This window comes from Cervus elaphus, chromosome 20, assembly GCF_910594005.1.
Source record: "Cervus elaphus chromosome 20, mCerEla1.1, whole genome shotgun sequence".
NCBI lineage: Eukaryota > Metazoa > Chordata > Mammalia > Artiodactyla > Cervidae > Cervus > Cervus elaphus.
This window is the reverse complement of record NC_057834.1, coordinates 140,040,233-140,057,118: the sequence shown is the minus strand read 5'-3', so window position 1 is coordinate 140,057,118 and position 16,886 is coordinate 140,040,233. Positions and strand designations below refer to the sequence as shown.

Genomic DNA, 16,886 nt, shown 5'->3' with positions numbered 1-16,886 from the left:
GTGCGGTCAGGTGTCTTGAACAGTCCCGTCCCCACCAGCATTGCTGGGGACCTGGTCTCCTACTCCTCAGCCAGCACAATGTGTTTTCGGGATTTCTGGGCTTTTTAGTCGGATAAATGAAAGGTGGCGTCCCGTTTCTGTTGTGAACTCTAGCTAATGACTGAGGGGGCGTTCTCGCGCTCGTGTCCCGCTCTGATACTCGGCGTTCGGAGCCGCGCCTGTCTCTGCGCGGCCCGTCTCGTGTTGGTCCGTGGTGGGCTTTCATGCCCCGTGGACGCTCTGTCCTTCGCTGTGCGGGTCTCGCGTCAGCCCGAGGTCTGGTGTGCTGTGCGCACAGGCTGCACGCCTGCCTCTCTCTGCAGTGGCCCCTCAGGGTCTTTCCCTCACGCTGCCTGAGTTTGGGGTCTTGGTGAGGAACGTGTTTTCTGCTCCAAGATGATGAAATTTCCTTTCGTTTCCTGGTGCTTTTATAGCTTTCGTTTGCGCCTGTGGACTGCCTGCCTTTCTCAGACCTGTGGCCACGTGGTGGGTGCCAGAGACCGCCCCCCCCCGAGGTGGCCGAGCACGGCAGCACGGGGATGCCGGCAGGGGGTTTGGACCTTGCTGCGTGTGTCCCAGTGGATCCTGCAGCGTCCGTCACGGAGGCCTCCACGGTCCCGGGGTGAATCCCGAGTGCCCTGTAGCTGGTCCCCACGGACACTGCCGCACAGAGGCCGCTGCCCCCGCCCAGGCCCGGCCGCAAGCAGAGGCTGTGCTGCTGGCCGCCGAGTGGCCTTCCGTTCCCTTGTGTGTTAATTACATGTCCTGGTGACAATGTGGCTCATTCAGTCCGCGGGCTCATTTGCGACTTGAATTTTTTGTTTCCTGACGTGAGCATTCAGATCCTTTTCCTTTTTCTCCAGTGGGCTGTGTGCCTTACCTTCGAGCAGTAACAGTATGCTGTATATTCTAGACGCACGTCTTTCATGAGGTAGATGCGTTAAGACTGTATTCTCAACTTGAGGCTTGTCGTTTCATTTCTTTAACAAAATGTATTACTTTTGATGAAGTTTTGTTCCCAGACATTCCTCTCACAGGTAGTGCTTCTTGTGGCATCTTAACATTTTTGCCTAACACAGGCACAGACTTGCACCAGCATTTTCTTCAAGAATTTTTACGGTGTTCTCTTTTTTTTTTTTTTACGGTGTTCTCTTTTATGTTAAGGTTTTGATTTGGGAATTTATATTTTTGTATTTTATGAGGTAGGGGTCAAGATGCTTTCATTTTTTTTCCAGTTGTCCCAGCACCGTTTTTTAAAAAGATTAGCCTTATCTCATTACAGTATCTAGGCAGCTTTACTGAGAAGCCTCGCCGTGTGTGTGGATCTCGGCCTGGACGCTCTGCTGCCCTGCTGGTGTGCAGTTATCCGTGCAAGACCCTGCTCACCAGTTCTCTGGGCTGTGTGCCTGGAGGGGGAGTTGTGCGGCCACGTGGCTGATCCTGTCTGTGATGTCTTAAGGCCCCGCTGTACACTTTCCCACTTTGCCTGCACCGTTTTACATTCCCATCAACACCGCACAGCGGTCCCAGTCGCTCCACATCCTCGTCAACATTTGCTGTTTCCTGCTGTCACCCTTCCTCGTGGATGCGAGCTGGCATCTCAGGGAGTTTTGGTTTCCATCTGGCTGATGATCCTGATTAATTTTCATCAATGACAGTTTGTTTTTTCTTCATTGGCTATAAATTGGCACCCAGGAAATCAGTGCCAAATCCAAGGCCATTAAACCTGTCCTGTGGTTTCATCTAAGAGTTTTACAGATTTAGCTTTTCGAGGCTGTGATTTATTTTGAGGGTGTTTGTTGTGTTACTGTTACGTAAGGGTATGGTTTCATTCTTCTACATGGGGACATCCAGTTTTTCAGCACCATTTGTTGAAAAGACTGTCCTTTTCCCATGGTATGGTCTTGGCAACCCGATTGAAACTCATTTGACAGTGTGTGCAAGGGTTTATTTCTGGGCTCTCGAGACTATTCCACAGGTCTCCGTCTGTCTGTACGCCAGCGTCTCTCTGTTCTGATTCCTCTCACTCAGTGGGTAAGTTCTGAAATCAGAACGAGTGTCCTCCAGCTTTGTTCTTCTTTTTCAGAATCATTTTTGCCTGTTAAGAGTCACTTGAATTTACATATGAATTTTAGGATAGGTCTTTCTATTTCTATAAACCAATCATTTGCATTTTTATTTGAATTTTCTTGACTCTGTAGGTCTCTTTGGTTAGTATTTTTTTTTTTAGTATTTATTATTAATTATATCGTCTTCCAATTCATGAATATAGAATGTGTTTCCAATTATTTGTGTCGTCTTTCATTTCTTTCTGGAATATTATGTACACATGTCTTTGACCTCCTTGGTTAATCCCTGAATTTTCTTTAATGCTATTAGAGATAGAATTGTTTTCTTAATTTACTTTTTGGGCTGTTCACTGTTAACCTACAGAAATGCAGCTGATTTTTGTGTTGACTATATCCTGTTATTTGCCAAATTCACTCACGAGCTAATAGTTCTGTGTGTGGAAGCCTTAGGACCCTCTGCATAAATAGCTCTGCTTCTTCCGTTCCAGCATGTCTCTTGCTCGTTGCTCTGGCTGGACTCCAGAGCTGTGCGGCAGCGTAGAGAAGGCGGGCCTGGGCGTCCGTGCCTTGCTCTTGGTCCCCAGGAAAAGCATTCAGCCTTCACAGGGAGCACAGTGTTCCCTGTGGACCTTTCATGTGCAGCCTTTTATCATGGAGGTATTCAATGTTGTCAGATACTTTTTCTGCATCAGTTAAGATGATCATGTGGTTTTTCTCCTTTGCTCTATTTGTGTGACATATCATACTGATTGATTTTCATATTTGGACACATCCTTGCTTGCATTCCAGGAATAAGTCACACTTGGTCATGGGGTATAATCCTTTTAATACTCTGCTGAATTTGACTTGCTTATTTTGTCGAGGATTTTTGTCTCAGTGTGCGTAAGGGATGTTGGTTTGTAGTTGGCTTGTTGTCTGTGTCTGGCTTTGATATTAGGGCAGTTCTGGCCTCATAGAATGAGTTAGGTAGCTGTGGCATGGGGGATCTTGGGTGTCGCCTGCAGCGTGCGGGGTCCGCTTCCCTGACCAGGGACTGAGCCCAGGCCCCTGCACTGGGGGCGCGGGGGCTTTAGCCGCTGGCCTCTAGGCACGCCCTGGTGTCAGTCCTCGACATGTTTAGGTGGCTCACATTGCACTGTGAGATCGTCAGACCTAGGGCTCTGCTTTGGTATCAGATTTGTATTACTGTTCAGTCTCCATATAGGTTACAGGTCTGTTAAGATTTTTCTGTTTCTTCATGATTCAGTCTTGGTAGGTTTTGTGTTTTTAGGGGTTTGTGCATTTCGTTTAGGGTTTCTGGTTTGTCCTTACTGCTCTTTTATAACCCTAGTTTCTATAAACTTGGTAGCAGTGTTCCCAGTGTGATCTTTGAGTTTAGCAGTTTGAGTCTTTCATTTGTTTTTCTTTGTCCATTGAGCTCAAGCTGTGTCCGCATCACTGATCTTTGTGAAGAGCCAGCTTTCGCTCAGTTATTTTTGTGTTCTCCACTTTACTTACCTCTGCTCCTATCTGTATTATCTCCTTCCTCCTGTTAGCTGTGGGTCTTCGTTTCTTCTTATGTTTCTAGTCCCTTAAGTTGTAAAGTGAGATCCCTGACTGGAGATTTTTCTTCGTTTTAAAAATGAAGCATTTTAGGTATAAATTTCCCGTTTGGCACTGCTTTTGCTGCATCCTATAAGTATTGATATGTTGTGGTTTTCTCTTCAATCATCTGAAGTATGTTCTGATTTCCCTTCTTTGATTTCTTCTTTGACCCACTGGTTCTTTTGAGTGTTACTTAATTTCCAGAGTTGTTATTTTTCTAGTTTCCCTTTTATTGATTTCTAATTTTATCCCATTGTAATTGGAAAAGATACTTTGTGTGATGTGATGTCTGTCATTTTAAACTTATTGAGGCTTTATTTTTAGCTAAACATGTGGTGTGTCCTGGAGCTTCCCTGCTGGCTCAGATGGTAACGAGTCTGCCTGCAATGCAGGACACCCAGGTTCAGTCCCTGGGTGGGGATGATCCCCTGGAGAAGGGCATAGCTACCCTCTCCAGCATTCTTGCCTGGAGAATCCCACGGACAGAGGAACCTGGCGGGCTACACTCCACAGGGTCGCAGAGTCGGACGCGACGGAGCGCCCGAGTTCCGCTTTTCACAGTGTGTCCTGGAGAAGCGCCCACGTGCACACGGGGGCTGCGTGTCCCTGTCGGCCGGGGCCCTGTGCCCTCTCTGCTGGTTTTGTCCAGGCTTCAGAGTGGTGCTGCCACCCCTGCCTGTGTCTGCCTTTAGTTCCGTCACTTTGCGCTCCTCATACCTCCCCGCTGCTTGAGCCCTGTATTAATACGGACTGTCTTTGTCTCTTGTAACCTGTCTTGTCTGTTTTGTCTGGTACTAGTATAGCCGCTCTTGCTGTCTCTTCATGACTGTTTGTGTGAAATGTTTTTTCCCATCATTTCACTTGAAGCCTCTTTGTGTCTTTGGATCTAATGCTGGTCTCTTGTGGACTGCATGCTTTTATCCATTCTTCCAGTCTCTGCCTTTTGATTGGAGAGTTTAACCGTTTACATTTAAAATAATTACTGATAACGGAGGGACTTCTGTCATTGTGCCATTTTTTTCTAATATGCTTTACGGCCTTTTTGTCCTTCATTTCCTGCATACTGCCTTTTGTGTCCGGTTGATTTTCTGTGTTGAAATGTTTCGATTCCCTTCCCTTTTCCTTTTGTGTGTATTTTGTGGATGTTTTCTCTGTGGTTGCAGTGGGATCACGTGTGACACGCCGTAACTGATCTGAAGTTGCTGCGGTGGCTGAGCTTCCGTACCTCGCCACATGTTTCCCTCTACAGACAGCTATGTCTCTCCAGGCTGCGTCTGCTGTCCTCGCATTTCACCTGCAGGACCGCGTGTGGCGTTTCTCGCAGGGCCATCTGCTGGGGGAGAAGCCCCTCAGGTCGTGATCCGAGGACGTCCTGATTCCCGCCTCCCTTTGAAGGACAGTTGTACTGAACACAGGGTTCTCGCGTGACAGCGTCCTCTTTCAGGACTTTGCCTGTATCAGCTCACTGCCTTCTGGCCTCCAGGGTTTCTGACGAGAGTCTGCCGACAGTGTGCGTGAGGATGCTCTTTCTCTAACAAGTCGCTTTTCTCTTGCTTCTTTCGAGATTCTCTGGTTTGGGCTTTAAATTTGATTGTAACGTGTGTCCGTATGTGTCCGAGTTCCTCCTGGTAGGGCCCCCTGAGCTCTCTGCAAGTTTCTGTTCATAGGCCCAGCTTGGAGAGGCGGTAGCTGAGCACCGACGGCCTCAGGAAAGCCAGTGTCGCGGTAAAGCAAGGCACACAGAATTTCTGCTTTCCCAGTGCGCATAGTTATTCTATTAAGTGTGCGACAGTATGATGTCTGAATGTATATGTATACCTTACTGCTGACAATGACACCATCTGAGCCTTCAGCAAGTCAGAGCTGTGACATCAGAGATCACTGGTCACAGATACCACAGCAAGTATAATAGTGATGAAGAAGTTTGAGATGTGAGAAATGCCAGAAGGGAAAGCGTAGACCAAAGTGAGCGAACGTGTTTGGGAAGACGGCGTGCGGTCACCACAGGCCTTCGGTTTGTGAGACGTGCAGCACCTCCAAGGCAGACAGATCAGTCCGCCGCGTCCTTCCTCGGCCTGCCTTCTCTCTGCTCCTCCAGAGCCACCCCTGTCCCTTCTTCACGTCTTCTGGTGCGTATGCCTGCTCGACTGCCTCCAGGCCCCTTGGGTGAACTTTTCATGTTATCGCACTCTCCAGCCTCAAAACTTTTTCTTGGTTTCGTTTTCTGTCTCTTTATCAGTGTTTTAATTTTGTTCATACGCTACTTTCTTGAGCTTCTCCACGTCTTCCTTTAGTTCTTGGAGCATCTTTGAGATTCTGGTGTGTGTTTGTCGAGCAGTTTCTGTGGTTATTTCCCCTTCAAATGGGCCATACCTCCCTGTTTCTTCATGTGCCCTGCGATTGTGTTGTTTCTGAACACTGGACCTGTGGGGCTGCTTGTGTGGTGACTCTGGAGACGAGAGCCCCTCTCCCCGGGGCTTGCTGGGTGCGTTGCGGGTCCCGTCGGCTCTCTGGGCCTCTCGAAGGGTCGGCGTGTGTGCTGACAAGGCGCCCACAGGGTGAGCCTCAGGTCTGCCTGGGTCTCTCCTGAGCCTCCCACCATGTGCGGTCGCTTCCTGATTTCCCGTCGGTGCTGTTACTTCTGAGCGTCCCAGCCTGCTAACCCTCCAGAAGTCACTTTAGTGGAGGCCTGACTGTCTGCCGTCGGAGCCCAGGCCTGCACGCCTGTGCCGTGTCTCACCAGGCGTGGGCCCCCACTGCCGTTTCTTCAGGGGTCTCCTGCTGTGCTGTGACTGTTCCCTTCGCAGCTCTGGGGGCACAGCCGGCGCATCTCAGCGTTGCGCCGCATCTCTTCCCGTTTCCCCTCCGTCACTCCATCGCCGGAATTTCTCCTCTCTGCAGCCTGCTGTTTCTCACCTCTCTGTTTCCGGGCCTTCTTCTCAGCACTCCCCTCCAGGGCTCTCCTGTCCTGTCAGCCTTGGGGCAGGGGGTGGTTACAATTGTGAGTTGTCTCCAAGAGCTGTAAAACAGATTTCTGCTCACCCAGCCTGCCTAAGGGCACACCTTCACCAGATCGGGAGCCCACCTGAGGCCAAGATGCGGAGACGCCTCTGCATCCACAGGCGAGCGGATGACAAGCTGCGTTGTGTCACCCACACGCCGTAGAGCACTGTGACGTAGCCATGGAAAAGAAGGACGTTCTCCCATTTGCAGCAAGACACATAAACCTTGAGGGTATCGTATTAAGTGACATGTCAAGACAGGTGCTTCCTGATTTCATTTATATGTGAAATTTAAAAAAGGAAACTCGCAGAAACAGACAAGAAGGTGGGAGAAGTGCACCGGCGTGGCTGTCGGTGTGAGCTTCCAGGTGGGAGGTGAACCGGCTCTGGGCGTGCCGTGGACAGCACAGCGCGGCAGGTAACAGGGCTCCATTGCATGCGTGAAGTTTGCTAGGAGAGTGGGCCTTAAACAATCTCACCACACCCAGGAAAGATGTGTTAACTAACTGTATTGTGGTAAACACTGAGCTGTACACACATGTGTCAAGTGATCACCCTTAAACTTGCACCTGTACGGTGTCACATGTCAGTTTCAGCTCAGTAGAGCAGGGGCAGAGCCGGGGAAGGAGCAGGTGTCGGGGCTCCCCAGTGAGAGGGACGCTGGAGGCTGGCGGGAGTCCTCCGGCAGCCGGCTGTATGATACGCATGGCTCCGCCCCTCACTCAGGCCTCACCCCTCGTGTGGGGTGGCTTCCTGGTTTATTTTAGGACCTGGAATAAAGTCAGATATACCCTGCTCTCTCCTGGCCTGTCCTTCTCCACATTTTTCCTTACTAGATAAGACACTGGTGTCATTCAGTCACGAAGTCATATCCAGCTCCTTGCAACCCCACGCACTGCAGCAGGGCAGGCTTCCCTGTCATGCACTGTCTCCCAGAGCATGCTCAAACCATGCCCACTGAGTCAGTGAGGCCATCCCAACATCTCATCCTCTGCCACCCCCTTCTCCTCCTGCCCCCAGTCCCTCCCAGCACCAGGGTCTTTTCCAGTGAGTCGGCTCTTCCCATCAGGCGGCCAAAGTATTGGAGCTTCAGCTTCAGCATCAGTCCTTCCAGTGAACACCCAGGACTGATCTCCTTCAGGATGGACTGTTTGGATCTCCTTACAGTCCAAGGGACTCTGAAGAGTGTTCTCCAACACCACAGTTCAAAAGCATCAATTCTTTGACTCTCAGCCTTCTTTACGCTCCAACTCTCACATCTGTACATGACCACTGGAAAAACCATAGCTTTGACTAGATGGACCTTTGTTGGCAAAGCTTTTTAATACGCTGTCTAGGTTTGTCATAGCCTTTCTTCCAAGGAGTAAGTATCTTTTAATTTTGTGGTTGCAGTCACCATCCACAGTGACTTTGGAGCCCAAGAAAATGAAGTCTGTCACTGTTTCTACTTTTTCTCCATCTATTTCCCATGAAGTGATAGGACTGGATGCCATGATCTTAGTTTTTTGAATGTCAAGTTTAAGCCAGCTTGTTTACTCTCCTCTTTCACCCTCATCAAGAGGCTCTTTAGTTCCTCTTCACTTTCTGCAATTAGGGTGGTATTATCTGCATATCTGAGGTTGTTATTTCTCCTGGCATTCTTGACTCCAGCTTGTGACTCATTCAGCCCAGCATTTCGCATGATGTTAAATAAGCAGGACGACAGTATACAGTCTTGTCATACCCCTTTTTGAACCAGTCCATTGTTTCATGTCTGGTTCTACCTGTTCTTCTTGACCTGCCTTACAAATAGCTGAGAAAAGAAGAGAAGTTAAAGGCAAAGGAGAAAGGGAAAGATGCACCCATCTGAATGTAGAGTTTCAAAGGATAGCAAGGAGTGATAAGAAAGCCTTAAGTGAACAATGCAAAGAAATAGAGGAAAACAATAGAATTCAAAAGACCAGAGATCTCTTCAAGAAGATTAGTGATACCAAGGGAACATTTCATGCAAAGATGGGCACAATAAAGGACAGAAATGATAAGGACCTAACAGAAGCAGAAGAGATTAAGAAGAGGTGGCAAGAATACACAGAAGAACTGTACAAAAAAAGATCTTAATGACCCAGATAACCACAACGGTGTGATCACTCACGTGGAGCCAGACATCCTGGAACACGAAGTCAAGTGAGCCTTAGGAAGCATCACTATGAACAAAGCTAGTTGAGGTGATGGAATTCCATCTGAGCTATTTTAAATCCTAAAAGATGATGCTGTGAAAGTGCTGCACCCAATATGCCAGCAAATTTGGAAAACTCAGCAGTGACCACAGGACTGGAAAAGGTCAATTTTCATTCCAGTCCCTAAGAAGGGCAATGCCAAAGAATGCTCAAACTACTGCACAATTGTGCTCATTTCACACGCTAGCAAAGTAATGCTCAAAATCCTTGAAGCTAGGCTTCAACAATACGTGAACCAAGAACTTCCAGATGTACAAGCTGGATTTAGAAAAGATAGAGGAACCAGAGATCAGATTGCCAACATCTGTTGGATCAAAGAGAAAGCAAAGGAATTCCAGAAAAGTATCTAGTTCTGCTTCATTGACTATGCTAAAGCCTTTGTGTGGACAAGACATAACAGGAAGAAGAGAAGCCCACTCTGAGAAGGCGTTAAAGGAGGAGTTCCAGCGTCAGACTGGCCTTCGCAGTCATGTCTCAGGGTCTGTGCTATGGAGGCCACACTCGCTTGGCTGACAGGAGCATGCGCATCCACATCGCGGTGACTCTTCCTGCGCCTCTAGGGCTCCTGGGCCTCCTGACCCGCTGTCTGCCAGCGGAGTTGAGCTCCCAGCTGGGCAGGCTTCTCTCCAGAAGGAGGCCCCCATGGCTCTGAGCACCCCGGAGCCCGAACAAGCTCCGCTTTGAGGCTGCAGAGGCAAACAGCTGCTTCCAGCCCTGCCTTGTTTGAAGGAGGTCAGTCTGTAGCTCAGAGTGATCCTCACCCTAAGCAGAGACCTGGGGTAACCACCCGTCTCTGTTGGTGAGCCCAGCACTGGCCATGGGGCATGAGAGATGTTATGTACAACTTGGCCCCACTGTGGATTCTTTCAAAGAACTTTCATTTGAAGAGGAAAACAGCACAAGAAATTTCATCCAAGCGGCCACAAAGCCCAGAGGAGCCGAGCAGGTGATCCCTGCAGACCTGCTTGGTGGCAGGCCACGTAAGCAGAGCCCCAAGTGCGCTCCCGGGTGGGCAGCCCTCCTCAGGGACAATGGACAGTGGCGGGCCGTGGGAGGGCCCGGGACGGGGACACTGGCGGGCCGTGGGAGGGCCCGGGACGGGGACACTGGCGGGCCGTGGGAGGGCCCGGGACGGGGACACTGGCGGGCCGTGGGAGGGCCCGGGACGGGGACACTGGCGGGCCGTGGGAGGGCCCGGGAACGGGGACACTGGCGGGCCGTGGGAGGGCCCGGGAACGGGGACACTGGCGGGCCGTGGGAGGGCCCGGGGACGGGGACAGTGGCGGGCCGTGGGAGGGCCCGGGACGGGGACAGTGGCGGGCCGTGGGAGGGCCCGGGACGGGGACAGTGGCGGGCCGTGGGAGGGCCCGGGACGGGGACACTGGCGGGCCGTGGGAGGGCCCGGGACGGGGACACTGGCGGGCCGTGGGAGGGCCCGGGACGGGGACACTGGCGGGCCGTGGGAGGGCCCGGGAACGGGGACACTGGCGGGCCGTGGGAGGGCCCGGGAACGGGGACACTGGCGGGCCGTGGGAGGACCCGGGACGGGGACACTGGCGGGCCGTGGGAGGGCCCGGGAACGGGGACACTGGCGGGCCGTGGGAGGGCCCGGGACGGGGACACTGGCGGGCCGTGGGAGGACCCGGGACGGGGACACTGGCGGGCCGTGGGAGGGCCCGGGAACGGGGACACTGGCGGGCCGTGGGAGGGCCCGGGACGGGGACACTGGCGGGCCGTGGGAGGGCCCGGGGACGGGGACACTGGCGGGCCGTGGGAGGGCCCGGGGACGGGGACACTGGCGGGCCGTGGGAGGGCCCGGGACGGGGACACTGGCGGGCCGTGGGAGGGCCCGGGGACGGGGACACTGGCGGGCCGTGGGAGGACGGTGACGGTGCCGGTGCCGTGCAGACCATGGTGCAGGTGTGGTCCTGGGCGCAGGGGGGCGATTCCGAGGCCGCAGGTGTGGGTCAGGCCTGAGCCCCTGCGTCTCCAGCAGCCTGAAGGGGGCTAGGCCTGGACCCTGACCACGTGGCCTCCACCACCGCCCCTGCTGCCCTCGCACACACGAGACCACACAGGGTCTGACCGTGTGTCACAGGGTTCCACGGTGTTCCATGCATCTCTCTTTAAAACGTGAAGAACTTCCTCTAGTATTTTCTGTAAGGAAGATGGGGGTCCTCCTGGTGATGAATTGTCTGGACTTTTGTCTGAAAATGTCTGTTTTGCCGTCATCTTTGAAGGGTGTTTTGCAGCCAGAACAGGGGGACGGTCATTTTCATGGCTTTGAGGATGTCCCTCCGTTCTTCTCTGGTTCCATCCCTTCTGTGACTTTCCTGAATTGCAGACTCGTGTATGGGAACAGTGGGTGACGTGAGGCTTTCCTTGACGTTACCTCCCGCAGCTGGCAGATCTCTGCTTCTTGAGGTTGGGCCAGGAAGGGCAGCCCCTGCTCACCAGAGAGGGAGCTCCTTTGAAACTGGACCCGCCCGTGTGTTTCTGGGTAACTCTGACTCGGGTGCAGCCTTGCGGGGGCCCCAACCCGTGCTGCGCAGCCCCAGGGCTTGGGGGCCCCCCTGCTCCCCAGGCAGCCTCCGCGCATGCCTTCTCCCTGAGACTGGCCTTTCAGCCCAGCTGGTTCTCTGAGGCCTTTAAATGGACTCTCTGAAATCTGGCTTTGCTCTTTCCTCTGCGGAGGGCTGGTGAGTGAAAAGCGGTTGTCTGGCCTGGTCAGCACACCTGTTCTGACGCTCGGGGGCCCGCAGCCCCACTTGGGGCACCAGGTAACAACAGCTGGAGGTGCTCTCTCTCTGTTAAAGGTCTTTCCGCCTCCTGCATCAGCAGGCAGGTTCTTCACCACTAGCGCCACCTGGGAAGCCCACTGTTAACAGAGCTTGGTGGCGAGTGGGTTCCTTTCCAGGGCTTGGTTGCCTTGGGTCTGTGTTCTTGCTGGAGACCTGGCACTGGTGGAGCGGGGTCCCTCCTCCAGCTTCCGTGCCGGCTGTGGAGAGAAAGCAGGAGGAGTAGAAAGGACACCCTGGGGTCAGCCTGTGGCCAGACAGCAGGACAGTGCCCCTGCTCGCCTCCCGCCTCCCAGGGCAGCTGGGGGGAGGGAGAGGGCGCAGGCCGGGGGTCAGGACGCCCGTCGGGGCTGCCAGCCAAGGGTGTGTTGCCCCCTGGCAGGGGCACTGCCCGGCTCGCGGGCCTCTGACCGCTGAGGTGAGTGTTGCGGCTGCTGCAGGAGCGCGTGGCCTGTGCTGGCCTGGCAGCCCTTGTGGAATCGTTGGGCGATAAAAAACCAAAGTGTTTGTTTTCTTCTGCTCAGATTACCCGAAAATTCAGGCTGAATTCCGAAGGCAAACTTGAACAGACAGTCTCCATGGCAACCACTACGCAGCCCCTGACTCAGCATCTGCACGTCACGTACAAGAAGGTGACGCCGTGACCCCGGGTGGCGCTGCCTGCCTGGGGACGCCACGCCGCAGGCGGTCACCCTGGGTGCGAGGGTGCGGCCACACCTCTTGTAATGGCACAGAGAAACCAAATAAAAGGCCTTTATTTTTATGGGGGAGCATTTCCAATATTATCACTTGCGTAAACTGCATTTCTTTCATCTGCTGGTGATTATTTGTTTTCAGAGTCTCTTCCCTAAAAACTTTAAAAGGGGTGACATTATATCATTTCTTCCTGCAGTTTTGATAAGATGCTTCCCTCGTGGCTCAGTCAGTAAAGAATCCGCCTGCGATGCAGGAGACCTGGGTTCAATTCCTGGGTCTGAAAGATCCCCTGGAAGTGGAAATGGCAACTCACTCCAGTATTCTTGCCTGGAAAATCCCATGGACGGAGGAGCTGGTGGCCTACAGTCCATGGGATCACAAGAGTCAGACATAACTTAGCAGCTAAACCACCACCAAAATACTTACGAGTCTTCAATAGTCAGTAGTAAGCTGAAGACAGATTATTTTTAAGAGCCGAGCACATAAGGACCCCATTTCCTAATGGACAGAGGGTGTTCCCATGGCATGAGGGTGGCTGTGAGTGTAAACATCGTTAGGTGAGTGTGACCTGAGTCTCGGTAATACACACCTTCATTTGTTCCTTTGCTTACAGTGGGATTTTCCACACACACACTGACCCTCAGCCCTCGCCCCGCGCCCGCCAGCGCGGGCCCCACACCCGTGGTTCATGTGCTCTCCCTTCTCGTGGCTGAAGCATCTCACAGTGAATTCCACACAGTGCCATTTGTCTCAAACGCCTCAGCCTGTGTGCAAGAGCATTTCTCTTCTTCTCAGTGACACGGTCTCTGTCACGCCCTCCTCCCTGTTTCGCCCTCTTGGAGGGGCCGGGGGCACAGCTGGTTTCACCGGGAGCCTAAGTAGACACAGGGTGAGGGCGGCTGTGCTCAAGGGCAGGGGTCCGGGCTGCAGCCACAGCACAGTCACACGGCTGGGCACACAGGCATTGTAGGGGGCTGGGGGTGCGAGGAGGGGCCGGCCTGAGTGAGGACCCCGGCCGCGCTGGACTCCCCGGGGAGATGAGGTCTACAGGGGCACGAGGCGTGGTTTGTCCCGAGGCAGCGTCCGTCCAGCTGTGCACCCCTGCAGCCAGACACGCCGTGCGCCCCTGACAGGCGACGGCGTGGGGCAAACAGGACGGACCGTGCCCCTCCACGAGGCGAAACAGGAAAGGAGGGTGATGGGGCCCGAGCGAATCCAAGAAGTCGGGGCTCCAGGGGGACCCCTGTGGCCCAGGCCTGTCCTCCAGGCTCTGCACTGGTCCTGCCCCACAGCTGGGCCAGAGCAGCTCCCCCTCCCTTCACGGAGTCCTGCTCTCCCCGAGCCCTCCCCATCTGGGGTCCCCCTGGTGGGGCTCTGCCGAGGTCGTGAACCTGAGGCTCCAGGCGGCCCCATCCTTCAGGGTCCAGGGAAGGTAGCAAGGCCGTCCGCGGGGTCGCAGAGTCGGACACAACTTAGCAACACAACAGCAACCAGCAAGGCCCCAGGGCTGTTGTGTCCTGCACGCTGGCAGAGACGGTGCCTTGTGGGCACCAGACACCCCCTCGGGGGGCAGCCCCCTCTGCCGTCCACAGGACCATGGTGGGCAGGCACAGGTGCACGGACACCCCACCACACAATCTCTGACACACCTTGGGAATCATTTCTCCATAGTCTGGACGTCGGGCCCTGACTTCGGTTTAAGTGGCTGCCTGTCAGCCTGCCGCTTGGGGGACTTGCTTGTTGCTGACAAGTACCAGCCTCCTTATCAAGTCGGGCCACACTGTGACCTATCTGGACCAGCTTTCTTACTACTCTCAAGGTCAGTAGGCGGAGGGTTTTCCAAACTTCAGGTCTGGTTCTTCCTGGCTGACAGCTCTGCCTTCACACCTTGGGCTCTGAGTGTCCGAGGGAAACAAGGCACTTGCACTTTGCTTGGAGACCCCCAGCCGGACACCCGGGTCACTGTTCACGAGCGCTTCCTGCAGCCTAGGACACAGTGCAGCCAAGCTCTGTGTTGACAGACGTTCCCGTTTCCATCAGATCTCATCAGACTGGCCTTTACCCCTGTCCAAGTTAGTGAACGGAAGCCTTGCTAAGCTGGAGCCGGGAGGGAATTCCCTAGCGGTGCAATGGTTAGGACTGTGCTGTCACTGCCCAGGGCCGGGGGCCAATCCCTGGGCAGGAAACTAAAATCACACAAGTTGCACAGCATGGCCAAAACACTGTGTTAATTTAAAAAAATGTTGAGTGGGCAGGCCCCAAGGGGGCGCTCCCAGCTAGCCCCACTGGATGTCACCACACAAGGGGACCAACCTGGCCTCCAGCCAGAAGCAGGAGGAAGAGTTTCTCCCTGCCCGGCAGCAGCCCAGCCAATGAGAAGCCTCCACGCTCAGGCCCGCTTGCCCCAGTGGACTCCTCACAGCAGCCCCTCTGACCTCTGTCTCCCATAAAAGAGCTTCCTCTCCTCTTCCCTGGGCTTGCCTGTGGTTCACCACAGCTTCTGACCTGAGACGCAATGCTTTGCTGCTCCTGAATAAACCCACTTTGTTGATAAAAAGTCAGCTGTTGTATTGTTTCAGGTCAGCACATCCATGTTCGTCCCCACGTTCTGCTCAGGCCACGCGGGTATTCTCTAAGAAGGCTGAGGCTTCCTGCACAGCTCTCCTCTCTTCCCGGGTCCCCAGTATCACCCCAACCGTCCATTCACAGCACTGGATGCTTTCTAGCATCCGTCTTCAAACTCTTCCAACCACTGAGTTCCAAAGCCACTTCCACATGTACGTCTCGGTAACAACTTTCTGACTTGGTCCCGTCAGACTGCTTTAACAGGAATACCACAGACTGACTGGCTTTTAAGCAATAGGAATTTACTTGTCAGCATCCTAGAGGCTGAAGACCGTGGTGCTGGTGACCGGCTGACGGAGTTTTCTCCTGGACGGCTGCCCACTGGACCTCACGTGTGGGAGTGCTGGGCTGGCTCTCTGGGGTCAACCAGGCAGGTAACTGTCCCAGTCACAAGGTGACTTTAGGACCTAGTCCCCCCGAGGCCACACCTTCTCCTTCCACGACGTTGAGGTTAGGATTTCAGCGTATGAATTTGGGGGAAGACAGACATTCAGACCACAGCTGCAAGGTCAGACCAAGCTCAGCCTGGAGGCTGAGGCCAGAGCCATCTCTGTTGCTGGAATGATGCTAAGAGGACCTGGGAGCACCCAAGAAGCCCACTCCCTCCCTCCTGCACTGCAGGCTCCTCCCTCCTTCACCCCAGGCTCCTCCCTTCTCACAGCCGGGTGCGGGAGGGGTGGGCAGCCCCAGAGCAGAGCAGGGAAGGTGGGGCATAAAACGGACAGAAGCGGATAGCCCACACAGTCCCCTGGTGGTCTTCTTCCCTGCACCCCACCCATGGCGCTGACGGGCTGGGAAGCCAGAGGGCACTCCCAGCCCCCTCCTTGTTCCTCTGCCCCCTTTCGGGCAGCCTGGAGGCTGGACCACCCTTCCCAGGGGCTGCCCGCGGTCTACCCATGCAGACAGAGTCCACCTGCCTCACAGGGTTGATGCCACGGTACAGACGGAGGCAGCCTGCCCGCTTCATTCTGCTTCTCTCACCCCACCCGCTTGGACCAGCCCCTCAGCAGAGCTGCCCAAGGGCCATCTCCTAACCCTGTCCTCACATCTGCGTTCAGTGGCAGAATTCTCTTAGAAAATCTTCCCTCCATCCAGTTAGGCTCAGGTTGGGTTCCTCTGAAACAGTTCACGCCGGAGCCAGCGGAAAGGCTCGTCTCTTCCCTCTGGTGTGCAGTGTTAAAGCAAGCGTGCAGGGACACCGGGGCTAGCCCGGGACCAGCCTCCTCACACCACGCCTCCCTCCACCCGTCCTGCTTCTGCTAGAAACCCAACACTCCTGGTATGTGTGATGCGATCTAGTCAAGTCCAGTCTTTCTGTGGCAGACGGAGGTGCCCACATGACCCTAGTTAGCCGGACAGAGACCCTGATGGCCTCTGTGCCCACCTTCTGCCCCAGCACCTGCCTCTTCTCCAGCAGGGGTGGGAGTGAGAGGCTGGAGCAGCACCGGCTCCCTTTACAGTGTTCCCAGGTATTTCCACTGAGCTATTTGCCATCACACGGCCCTTCACTCCCTAGTGCTTCAGCACGGGATACGTGTATTTTTTAAGGAAGGAAAATAAAATTGTGCACCCACACTGATATTTCCAATTCTGATTCTTAGATTATAAAATTTCTTACTTAAATTCTTTCATTTCGCCTCTTTTAAGAAAAAAATCTTATCATTATTTGCTTTCTCCTATGGGATACACAGGACTTCCTGATGGCTCGGTGGTAAAGAATCCACCTGCCAATGCAGGAGACGCCGGAGACCCAGGTTAATGCCTGAGTGGGGAAGATCCCCCACAGAAAGAGATGGCAACCAGCTCCAGTATTTTTGCTTGAAAAATTCTATGGACAGAAGAGCCTGGCAGGCTAGA

The 16,886-nt window shown here is 53.9% G+C and overlaps 1 protein-coding gene across 6 annotated transcripts in view; it reads left to right on the top strand.

Moving 5' to 3' along the window:
• THAP4 (THAP domain containing 4) overlaps positions 1 to 12,471 on the top strand; it is a 34,250-nt gene extending 21,779 nt beyond the window's left edge. For all 6 annotated transcript variants that reach the window (XM_043879055.1, XM_043879053.1, XM_043879056.1 and 3 more), the window contains one exon: positions 12,233 to 12,471. In XM_043879055.1, coding sequence (XP_043734990.1) covers positions 12,233 to 12,352 — 120 coding nt within the window. In that variant the 3' untranslated portion in view covers positions 12,353 to 12,471. The remainder of the gene's footprint in view (positions 1 to 12,232) is intronic.
• Positions 12,472 to 16,886: the final 4,415 nt, after the last annotated feature.